Source organism: Seriola aureovittata, chromosome 1, assembly GCF_021018895.1.
Source record: "Seriola aureovittata isolate HTS-2021-v1 ecotype China chromosome 1, ASM2101889v1, whole genome shotgun sequence".
In the NCBI taxonomy this organism is placed as follows: domain Eukaryota; kingdom Metazoa; phylum Chordata; class Actinopteri; order Carangiformes; family Carangidae; genus Seriola; species Seriola aureovittata.
The window spans coordinates 7,654,487-7,667,214 of NC_079364.1; the positions used below are offsets into that span (position 1 = coordinate 7,654,487).

The 12,728-nt window shown below is 38.7% G+C and overlaps 1 protein-coding gene across 1 annotated transcript; it reads left to right on the plus strand.

Moving 5' to 3' along the window:
* The first annotated feature begins 337 nt into the window (after positions 1-337).
* Positions 338-8,429, plus strand: LOC130174073 (uncharacterized). The gene is made up of 13 exons (XM_056383717.1): positions 338-464; positions 914-1,110; positions 2,095-2,232; positions 2,717-2,834; positions 3,132-3,318; positions 4,188-4,329; positions 4,440-4,595; positions 4,920-4,975; positions 5,286-5,461; positions 5,667-6,067; positions 6,186-6,282; positions 6,726-6,951; positions 7,119-8,429. The coding sequence occupies exons 1-13, from the start codon at positions 342-344 to the stop codon at positions 7,325-7,327; spliced, it is 2,226 nt and encodes a 741-aa protein (XP_056239692.1). The 5' UTR covers positions 338-341; the 3' UTR covers positions 7,328-8,429.
* Positions 8,430-12,728: the final 4,299 nt, after the last annotated feature.

A 12,728-nucleotide genomic window follows, 5' to 3' on the forward strand; every position in this document is an offset into this window, starting at 1 on the left:
ACAAAACTTACAAATGTGATCAAACAGTATATTGGCTTGATTGTTGTCCTTTGTAATTTGCCCACTGAAATGGTTTTCTTTTTGTAAATAAGTTGGTCTTATGGGTTTGTTGTCTAGAAGAAGAGATCAGACAAGTTTTGCTTTACTAATTTAGATCTCATACCAAAAAAATTCCCTATTGTCCTCCGACATGTAACCTGTTTTCATCACTGATTGTAACCTGAAATTTCAGTTCCGTGCAGATCTGGTTAGACCTGTTGAATGAATTTCAAAGGAACTACCAATTGTGACACTGGAACTGACTGAGCAAGCTTTTGCATGAACAGATTCGGTTAGACATCATGGAGGCAGGTGCACTTTTCCTGCTGCTGTCCGCATTATTGGGGACTGCTTTGGCTCAAAGCTTTTATGGAAACAGCATCAGTTTCATGCCTCCACAGAAGAAGAACAATGGGACATTTAGGGTACAGTAATTTTATCATTACCGTCTATAAATTTTCATATTTTTGAAATTTTTTATAAAACAAACTGCCAGAGAAAGCAATTGATAAGCCTACCTTTTCAAAAATTATTTCATAATCAACTTATTCTGTTTGGAAGAAAATATATTTGTCAGAGTGAACTGAATCTGAAATTTCCAAGACAGGAGGCAGAAAAGTCTGTAGTTTACCGAGTTTACTGATTTAAGAAACCATGTAGCCACGTAGCAAGTGCTGAAACACCTGCGTGACTGTCATCTACAAAATATTTATTGACTTTTACAAACAGCACTGACGAATTTGTTAAAAAAAAACCCAGATTGATTGGGTTGACTAAACAAACATGGATGTTGTTTTTCACCCTGTTTTCTGAGGAAAACTTGAAGTTATTCTTTCTGCACAGTATCAATACTGCACTCTCCCAAACCCTGTAGGTAACCTTCTATCAGAGACAAAATGGAAGGAGCAGCTGTCAAAACCAGTCGTCCTTCACATGTGAGGGAGGGGTCTGCACGAGCTTTGATAAGTCGAACGTCCTGCAAACGGATCAGGATGACGCAGGCAGGTGGTGCCAGTCTGAAGGGCAAACAACAGCAACCGTGTCAACGAATAAAACCTCCTTTTCTCTGAGGTAAGTTACAGGAACTAACCTTTTCTGGCATCAGGCCCTACAGACATCTGTTGTGTTTTCATCTTAGAGTGTAGCCTGGATGTAGTTGTGGTGGCCCTCATAGGCTGAAGACAGAATTACATCAGAAAGCTCTGCAGGTGTGGCAGAGTGTTGTCGATCAGTGTAGTATGGTGGCATTAGAATGAACTCTTATTTGTACAGGATTTTTCAAAATAAAATGACAAAGTACTTTCACATGAAAAAAACATAAAAGACTGAAAATAGGACAGTAAAATGATAGCAAGGCAAATTTCTAAGCAAATTTCACAACAACAACAACAACAATAATACTAATAATAATAATATCTGAAGAAAAAAACAGCAGTATTGTAATTATCTGAATAGCAAATATTTATATAACAATTTTGCATGAGGCAGAAATTAACAATGTTTTTAAATTGTAAGTGTTTTAACCAAAAACAGATTTTTCTCCTCGGCCTCGGTTCATTTGAAGGATTTGTAGATGCCTGAAGAAGTGAAAGCATTCAGTGTTTTTAAAGAAAAGCACAAAGAACACTGAAGAGTAAGAAAAAAGTAGAATCGCCACCTTGTGGTCATATCCCTCCACCAACCAGCCAAGTGTAGGAAATCCCCATCTCAGTTACATTGTTGAATAATGACCAGAGGTGTTTATGCAGAACAGTGTGATGTCACAGTGAAGTTCATCTTTGACCTTTTGGAAATAAAATGTAATCACTTCCATCATTTTATCCTGTTAGACATATGAGATAAATTGTGCTATAATTAGTGAATGAATTCTTGAGTTATGACGTGACAAAAACATGTGACCAGATGGAATAGAAATAATATGTAAGTGTGGTAGAAACTGATCTTGAGCTCGTGATGCGGCTCCATCTTTGTCGGCTTCCAGCTGGCACGGGGACGTGGGCGTGAGGGTATAAATGTATTTATGAGTGATAACACCTTCCACCTCCTTCTGCTTAGGGGCGCAGGCTGCTGTTGGGCGTCTAATGTCAACGGGAAAACAAACTGGACGACTCATGCAGAGTTGGACCTGGGAACTCGATCTGACTCACACGCCCTCAACAGCTGTCCAGTGACAACCACTGTGTCTTCTTTAAGGTACGAGCCTCGTCTTTTCTGTATGAGAACTACATGACAGAGCTCTGCAGGTATAGAGCACAAACAACATCAGTAAGATATATTTTGTATCTGTCAGAGCTTTCTTTTTTTTCCCTTTTTGTCTCTTTTTTTATTTACATTTAAATGAACAATTCAAACAGGGTTATTTTGTTCTTTTGTTTGTTTTTGTTTTCCTTTAGTTTTTCTCATTGATCAAAATGTGCCTTAAATGTGTCACACAGTAACGTGACAGTAAATTGCAGATCATATGTGAAAACAGAGGTTGGATGTTGTTTTGTTGTGTAATTCTTCTTCTTTAAATAGTTGCTTAAGGTAAAAACTAAGAAACAAACACACAATAAAGCCAAAATAAGCCAATGCATCAAGTGCTGAATTTTAAGTGATTTATTTATTTATTTTTACAAAACTATGTAACTGAAAACTGTTTTAATCTGATTATTAAACTGTGTGTGTTTTCACACAGGGTGCCTCAGAACTGTTTTTCAAGGATTCGTCTTCTGGCCCATGATCCAGATGGAGATAACGTGAGATGCCGCTTCAGTTCAGACGCTCCAGTTCCTTCGAACTTCACTCTGGACAATGTAAATACACGATGACATACAGATGATCAAACATTCAAGCATGCTAAACTATGAAACAGTAGCATAATATTATGTTTCCATAAATTATGTTTCATTTGAGTTGAATATGGGAATCTTTTATTGTGCATATAATCATTATACTCGGTGTCATGGTTACACATTTACAGCATGTATAGATCTTATTTTATAAAATGTAGTTTAAAAAATAATTCTTCTGATGGTTTATTAGTTTTACACATCTTTTAATTTAATAATAATCATTTTCATCATCTTCATTAACTCATGGTGTCTTTCCAGACTACATGCACACTGACGAGTACGGGTCAAATCAGTGTTGGTGTGCAGGTGTTTGAGGTGATGCTGGAGGACTTCTCTGCCACAAACATCACTTTGACCTATGCAGATGGAACATCGGCATCTCGGCAAGCGTCCGACACAAACTTACCACCTCTCTGCAAAGTCAAGCTCCAGTTCTCAGTGGAGGGTAAGTGACACAAACACACAGTCCATAAAATTTACCTTCGATGAAGTGACACAAATGGGCCGATTGTCTGACTTAAGAAAACTTGGTTTGACCTGAACACAATTAAACAGAAGTTAAAGGGAAATTCAGACTTTACAATGTTAAACCTACAAGATATAATATTACTAGAATAAAGTTGTAATTATATTAGATAAAAGGTTATGATAAGTTATGATAAAAAAAAGTTTTAATTTAAGAGAAAACTTTTTTGTCACATTTTAATGAGACCAACAACTTTACTTGGTAATGTAAAGTAACAACCTTTTCTCAAAATATCATGATTTTATTTCCATAATGTCACAACATTTTTTCCCGTCAAAGTTACAATTTCTTTCTCATTATATTATACCTTGTTTTCAAATTGATTACTTTATTCACTTGATATTACTTTTCTGAAAATACTGGCTTCATTGACTTGATGGTTTTTTCTCACATTTGTAACTGTGTATCTCTTTATCTTTTCAACAACTTGAGTAAAAGTTTTATCATTTACAATACTGTACGGCTTATTTTTCAATCATTGTAAATAAATTATTGCTTCTTTCTTAAGTCACAGTTTGTCTTCCATACTATTCTTAAGGGAGGGGAACAAGCCTTTTGTGCATAGCTACAAGCAAGAGAACTGAAAAGAAAAGTGTATTGCTACTGTATGTAGCTTTAACCTGGAGCTAAGCTAAGCTAACTCAATGGATATCAAGGCAAAGGATTAAGTTGATGTGACACTTTTTCTAGAGACATGAGACGATGATGCCCAACCAAAGACTACAAACCACAAACGTTTAAAAGAAAAAAGGTTTCCCTGTCTTGATAGCCTCTTGTGTCTGTTTCAGTCCTTCCTCCAATACAGAGGTGTGAAGTTGGTCACGTGCAGCCCATGTTCTTATCAAAGACTCCTTCACATGGTGATGTTCTTCATGCCACTGTGGGTCAGACGTTCCAGCTTTATGCTGAAGCTCAGGCTCACCATGCCAGGTACTGAAAACCCATCCTCTCTGACTGAAAAAAGAAAACAATGAGACCTTTCATGTCAAAGGAGGGTCATTAATTCATGTTTCTTCCTCTCTGCCTCCATTTTCCTGAAGCATATACGACTTCCAGGTCAGCGGCCCTCAGAATATGAGCAAAGTGTTCAGAGATGCTAATTCAGGAATTGCTGAAGTCACTGTGAGCTGGACACCACAGCAGAGCGATCTGTACAGATTTGTCCCAGTCTGCTTCACCGCAGAGACAAATGAATCGTGAGTGTTTTTATCTACATCTGCTGGAAAAGTGCACATTATAAATTTCCTGCTTATTGCTATTTTTCTGGTTTCTTGCAGCTTTTTGCAAACAAACAAAAACTCAAACTAAGATTTACATCAAACCTCTTCAATCTTACAGTTAAAATGTTTAAAATCTCTTCTGTTAGAGTTAAATAATGAAAACAAGGACATGTCTGGTAAAGCATTGAATCATTTACTGAATTGCTGCACCAGGTGTTATTAGTAACATAGATATAATTATTTTCATTGTTCATCTTGCATTTTTGCACTGAAACATATTTTCTTACTTTTGTCATTCAGCCAGTCAGAGATGAGGTGTGTTGTTGTCATGGTGACCCAAGCATCTATCATTCAAGGTCTGTTCATCATCAGTGATCTATGCCATAAAAAATTGCGAACTTAGTCGCAGAGTTCAGACAGTTAACACTCAATAAAAGTTATTTTCAAGGAATTCAAACTTTATGTTAAAACTATTTTAAGCAAGATTTAACCCTTTTTTTTTACTTTTCTGTTTGAAGTTTAACATTATCTATTTGGGGAATTCTCATAATCCTGACACAATACAATGCAATGTGTCCAAGCTAAGTTTGAACATGAATATGTATTAATATTCTGAAACTATATTGCCCTTAATGATAAGGAGTTATTATGGCTTGTGATTTAAAGGCAAGGCGACTGTTGAATGCTCCCCCAATAAGATGAAGGTGGCCCTGGACAAAGCCTCCATGCCGGGCATCGACGAGAACTTCCTGAAGCTGAGCGACCCGTCCTGCTCTCTCACCTCCAACAACACTCACATCACGGGCAGCATGTCGTTCAGCACCTGTGGCACCAAAGTTGAGGTGTAGAACAACACTTACATTTTTACACAAAAATCCAAATAAGATCTCATTGGTTGTAGCAGGAAAACCAAGTGCAGATGTCAATGAGAAGAACAGTGTAGCTGTAAAACACATTGAAAAGCAGATAAAAGAATTCATCTTGTGTGTTTGTTTCTGTCTCAGCTATTCATGGCTTTTCTCCCACTTCTGTTTGTGGTAAATAAAGGATAAAGGCGACTTCATCGTTTTCAAGAATGAGATCAACTCCTTCGAGTTGCCCAACGAGATTATAACCCGGAGGAAGACAGTGAAGATTGGTTTCTCTTGCAAATTTCCCAAAGCCATCAGTATCTCCAGTTTCTACAACCTCCACAAGTCAGACTACATTTTCACTGAGTCCAGCTTTGGCAGCTTCGGCTATGCGTTTGAGATATACCGCGATGGCAACTTCACAGATAAGGTGGACGCCAGCGCCTATCCAGTGGAGGTCAAACTGCTGCAGAAGATCTTCATGGGCATTGAAGCTAAATCTGAGCTTCCAAACGTGAAGCTGTTTGTGGAATCATGCAAAGCCACTCCTGATGACAACCCTGAAAACACCCTCTCCTATGACATCATCAAGAACGGGTGAGTACTGACGCTTTCTGGGATCACAATCAAAAATGCTTTTGCCTTTTTATTTGAAAATGTTTAAGTTAATCATCATGGAGGACAATAACAGACTTTCATAAACGGTGTCTCACAGATGTCTAGAAGATGAGACGGTTCAAGTTCACCCATCTAACCAGACTTCGTTCAACTTTGAGGTTCAAGCCTTCAAATTTACCGGAAACTATGACCAGGTAAATCTGGAAAAGTGCCTTGAAATAACTTCTGCTCTGATTTGGCATTACATAAATAAAAAGTGACTAGACTGGACTTGACAGATAGGACTGCAATCCTGGTCTCTGGTGTGTCAGTCGTGCCCTTTGTACACCTGCCACAACCCTACTGCCTTTAGTTAATAAAGTGTTTCATTCATTCATTAAAAAAAACAAAAATAAACTAAGACAAAAACATACATTCCCTACACTTTGCTGATGCACTTTGGTTGCACACAAATGTCAGCCAGTACACCAAGGAGCAGATGATATGGGATCAAAAACAGCCTGAACTATGAATTTTGTGAAACAACATGCAAACAACAGCAACGGCAAAATGATGCACAACATGACCATGTTCCCTCCCATTAAAAGCATCACTTGTTCCCTTCTGAACTAAAAACTCTCACTTTCCCGCCTTACAGGTGTACCTCACCTGCTCTGTCATCCTGTGCAAGCCTGACAGTCCCTTTTCCAGATGTGCCCAGGGCTGTCTGAAGAATCCATCCCGCAGACGCAGGCGAGGGCTGGGCGGGGAGACGGTCAGCCACGAAATTACCCAGGGTCCTTTGCAGTTTGTCGGGCCACCTGTTCCCAAAGCAGCTGATGATGATAATGTTGTGATGAAAAAGAGTGACAAGCGCCCTTCAGGTTATTATATGATGATCTATCTATCTATCTATCTATCTATCTATCTATCTATCTATCTATCTATCTATCTATCTATCTATCTATCTATCTATCTATCTATCTATCTATCTATCTATCTATCTATCTATCTATCTATCTATTTTAAAAACTGTTGTATTGTCTTACAGTGAGTCCTCCCCCAGTTTCTCCAGACACAAAATCAAGTGAAGGAGGTTGGAACATCAAGCAGATCCTAAACAGCAACATCAGCACTGCCGTCTTCGCCTGCGCCTTCTTAGTATCAGTGGTGTTCATGGCTGTGATTGTTTGTTACTTCAGCAAGAAGAGAAAAGAAGAAGACCGCAATGCTCTTATAGATTCAGACCTGGAGAACTAAACCCAGCTAATCTCAGTTTTACACAGTATTTTGGTTGTTCATTATTAAAGGAGTGGTGGGCATTTTTTAAAGGTCTGTCTTCAAATAATACTCACATTCACTGACCACTCCTCCTGTTTGTACCTGCTGTTAAAGTTCCCATATTGTATAAAGGTAGTTTTCCATGTCTTTTTTGATTATAAGGCAGGTGGCCTAGGATCTATATTAATAAAGAGAAAGTATCAAAGCATTCAATCCAAAGATAAATGCACACAGCCTGTATTCAGAAACTGAGCCTTAAAACAAGCCATCAGGACTTCTGTAACTTTGTGATGTCATAACAAAGCAGTCACCGCTCTCAGCCATGCCCCAAACCCTCCCACCTGGGCCCACCATCCAGCCTTGCAGAATTTGGTTTCTCTGAGTGTTTACAATGAACTCTGCTATATTTTTTATTCCACAACAGAACAGTCAGCCAATTAAAAGGGACGCTCAGAGCCTGTCTTCTGAGGATTATTTTTAATGGCTAGTATGAACAGGAGTAATGATTACAGCAAGCAAAACCTGCTTCATTGTTCAATTGTGAACTTGTCCTTTAAAGAGATTTTCTTTTGAGGCTCATAATAATCTTCCTGATGGGATGTCCCAGGTTGGTGGGAGGGTGGTCTAAGATGTGTGTCTCTGTCACTGTCTCTGTCTCTCTACACTTCCAAAAGTCCAAAGTCATAAAAATAATGAAGTACATAGTTGGTGTATTGCACCATACACAAAGCCAAAACCAATGGATGCTCTTCTGAAAATGTTTTGGTTTCTCTTTGTGATTGTTCCAATACCTCACTTTCACTTACAGTAACTGGTTTCAGACTATCCAGAGAATTTCTACTGTTATGAAAACAAAATTCCACTCAGTCTGGTCTTGCAGGATTTTTTTTTGTTTTCTTTTGCAAACACATACCCAGCAATTATCTTCAGGTATTAAAGATTTTCTAGATAAGACGGACAATAATAGCTGAGGATTTTGGCCTTTTGTGTTTGGCTTTGTTAACAACGCAGTAACCTGTAACCTGTAACCTGGGTGTTTCTAATGCAGTCATAATTGGTAATAAAATATGGGCTTGTTTAATCCTTGTTTTTACAAACCTTTATTGTGACCAGAATAGATTTAGATGCTGTGTCATCAGTCTGTCTATTGAAAGACATGTCAAACTATCTGGGTGTGATACACACTCACATCCTGTGTGTTACACCGTGTGTTTGGTTTCGATGAAGAGGCCAAGAACGAGGATCAGCACAGAAGATCAGGTGTTGATCACAGCTTCAGTCTGAACTCAGTCGCTGGGGAAGAAACTGGCAACTCCAGGTGATAGCTGAGAGGACTGAGTCTCGGTTTAATATTAAAATGTTATATTTATTATTAAAAATTAAACAATGCTTCAAAGAAGAACTGATTATTTTTTTCTTGGACACCCCCACCTTTCCCTGATGGAAACAGGAAATTCGGTTTTACCCAAAATATTTCAGAAATGATATTCAAATTAAATACATATTTATTTAAAAGATAATCTTCTGCACAGCATTGACAAAGATTTAGGATGACATGACATCATGACAATCATGGGACACTTGATGCTTGTGAAAGGAAATTTACTAATTGAATAAATTAAACCTCACTCCCATGTTTGTGTGGCCACATTTCTTTTTTGTTGAACATTTTTAATTGACACATCTTAATCTGATTATATCCTTGTTTTTTTTCCATAGTTTCTGATAATCATACAATACAGGCATTGTATCAGATTTTCTGATACACAACAGCATGTTCGTTCCAAAATACAATGCAAGCTCTAATCTTGTCATGTGGGCATGAAAATAGTTCATGAAATGTCTGTTTGAGGTGAGGCAACCTGTTACTTATCATTTGGAAAATAACCGCACTGGACTCATATTTGTAGGTTTGTGGCATTTCATCCATCCCTGACTCAAAGCGGTGCTGCACTTCTCTCAGTGAGTGTGATCTGTCAGCCTCTACTGATACAGACTTGGTGTTGGAGGTCTTTAATAACCCACTCCAAATTAAGGGTAATAGGTTTGGAATGACGCTTAATGTGGAGGACCTTCCACACAAATGCACAGAGTGAGAGTGGATAGGAGGAGGGTGTAGGGGCTGGATTGGGATTGGGCCTCAGTCATTAGTCATGGAATTTTGCACAGTTCATAACTGTCACAGGATTTATATCTTCCATGTCACAGTCTCCAGATCTTAAACAGTCAGGAGTGATTCTAAATTTCCAAGTGATCTGCAATGAAAGAAGTCAGAGCTGACAACTGAGCTGATTTGTTTATCAGATTTTAAACCAGAATCAGATAACGTTGATTTGTCTGTGGGGCTGAAGATAAGGACATGGGACATTCTAGTCATGCTCCTGTGCCGCAATCAGCCTTCAATTGCAGCCTACAGGATACAGCCCCTGAATTCGGACACAGCTTATGTATTTCCTTCTACACAATTTGTGTTTGCATATTTATTGGCCTTTATTATTGGTTACTGGTTGGATAAGACTTGTTCATTCATTGAAATGAGGCTATTTTTGTCATTGTTTGCAGTGATGGACAATTAATGGACAAGATGTTTGAACACTTTCTGGACTCGTTTGGACATTTGTTTCATTTCCTGTTTTATTTTCCATTACTTCCCTTGTATGTCTAGTGGTTAATTTACTTCCTGTCTTTGTCCTGTTTCCCTCCATGTTGATTGTCTGCCCCGCCCTAATGTGTTTTACCTGTGTTCAATTACTTTTGCCTCCCTTGTGTCTATTTAGTCTCTGTGCTCCCCTTTGTTTTTGTCAGTTTGTCCTTTATTCTGTGGTTCTTCTGTTTGCGCTATTTTGGGTTTTTTAAGTTTCCCTGGTCTTTTCCTGTTGTTCCACGAGGTTTTGGCTTTTCAGTTTTGCTACCATTATCCTCCTTAGTTCCCAGTGTTTGCCTAGGTTTTGGATTTTTTTCAGTGCAATGCATACAATCCTGCAGATACAGATCAGGAGCTTCAGATAATGTACACATAAACCATCACAATGAGGACAAAATGTGATCAGAGACTTTGACTGTGTTATGATTGCTGGGATTTTCATGCACAACAGTGTCTAGAGTTTGGGGCTGCAGTCGGCACGGGCTCACCAAAACTGGACAGTGGAAGACTCAAAAAACGTAGCCTGGTCTAATGAATCTGGATATCTACTGGGGCACTTAGATGGTAGGGTAGGAATTTGTTATCACCAGCACCCATGGACCCAACCTACCTTGTGTCAATAGTCCAGGCTGGTGGTGGTGATGCAATCGCATGGGAAATGTTTTCTTGGTACACTTGGGGCCCAATCAAGCATCTACCAAACATCCATCCATCTATTATCTATCACTTATCCAGAGTCGGATCGCGGTGGAATCAGGTTAAGCTAGATAGTCTAGCAGCCTTTACTCAAGGATGGGCTGCTTCCCACAGCTGAACATTTTCATGTGATGTGACCGTGACAAGCAAGAATGTTACAAAGGTAGTTATAATAGATAACAGATATAACAGATAATAATGCACTGATATCTCTGACTTAAGTAAGGATGCAGCCTATCATTTCACCTTACATGACCGAGGAAAAAGACAGCAAAAGGTGGGTGTGCACTGTCTGGAGCATGAATGCAGCAGTCTATGGCAGTGATCAGGGTCAGAGGTTCAACAAACATTTCTCCTATGAACATTATCTTTTTATACAGGTTTCCACAGGAGTTGTTATGCCAGGATCACACTGCCTGTGTTGTGTGAGCGTGCCCCCCCCCCCCCCCCCCCCTCCTCTAATGGAGTGCGGACTGCTCATATTCACTTTTTTTTATTTATATGCAAAATAAATAACAATAAATCTTACTGACTAGGCGGTAATGTTAGTTCACTTGTTCTGTTTTCTGGCACACTACTGCTGACAAAGGTGAGCTGCTTACTGGGAACCTGCTGAGAGGAAACAATGAACGGTTGTTGTAACTTGACTGGAGTTCAAATCCAAGCACATTGTATAAGACTGACATGTTGTTTTTGGCTCAGCAGCAGCGTTCATCAGAATTCAAACTATGATCACAATTCAATAAAACCAACAATACAAACAAAACCAAGATTTAAGATTAAGTCATGTGTCTTTAGCTGCACCTGTTCAGGGATTGGCCCCTGGAATTTCTCCTTTATTCTCATCAGTCCACAGCTTTGGTCCAGACTGAAATACCCCAACAACTATTTTATCGATGGCTATGAAATTTGGTACAGACATTCATGGTACCCAGAGGAAGAAACCTAATGACTTTGGTTATTTCTTGAGTGTTCTTATAGCGCGGCCAGTAGATCAGAATTAAGTACACAATTAAGTTCCCCAAGGATGTGGCACAAGCATGATTTTGGTAATCACCAAATGTGTTGGATTGTCATGATAGAAAACAATGGATAATGTTAACCATCCTCGGTTCTTATTTAGTGCCATCATCACGATATATTTCCAATATGTCCAATACTTTGGTTTATGAATGACAAATCCCTGTAAAACCTATGACATTCCCATCAGCCTCAGTTGTACTTTGTGTTTTGAGCTAATTAGCAAATGTTAGCATGCTAATATGCTAAAATAAAGGAGCTAACATGGTATAAACATCATACCTGCTAAAAAATCAGCATTCCTTTTAAGCATTATAGCATGCCTTGTATGTATTTAGTTCAAAGCACTGCTATGTCTAAGTCAAGCCTCACTAAGTCTGTGTGTTCATGTCACTTCACTTCTCTATGTTTTCTACCTCAAGGAAAACTTGAGGTACCCATTGGAAATACTGGAGACAGGAGACATAATTGTTTGGAAAGTATAAATCAATATACATTGCATACAAATTAGTGCTAACATGTTTTGCTGTAAACTAGCAGGTGAATAAAGATGTGGGGTTTTTTCCAATGGAATCATTATTACGTGGCGGCAGTCGGTAATAATTGTGTTTACTTCCTTGAAGATTAATTATAATAGCAAGATTTGAAAGTGGCACAGAATTCAACATGACAGAATGAGGTTAATACCAAGTGGCACTTGGCCCAGTGCCGAGTGATGGATTTAGCTCAGCCACAACCCTGTCTGTAGATTGATGTTTGTTCATACTAGAGTAAATTTAATCTTGACCTTTCTTTTCCTCTATCTCTTCGCCTGAACCAAGATTTCAAGTTCTTGTTGTCAATGCTTTGCCTTGGGCCTCTTTTTTAACACCATTTAACACACGCCATCCGTTTATACAACATACAGAATCAACTGCCTCAATTTATGCCAGATACACACACCAAGTAGTAGCCGGCATGTGCCAATATGGGAAACAATAGTGATAAAACCACTGCTTTTCTGGAAGGTTAACAAACATC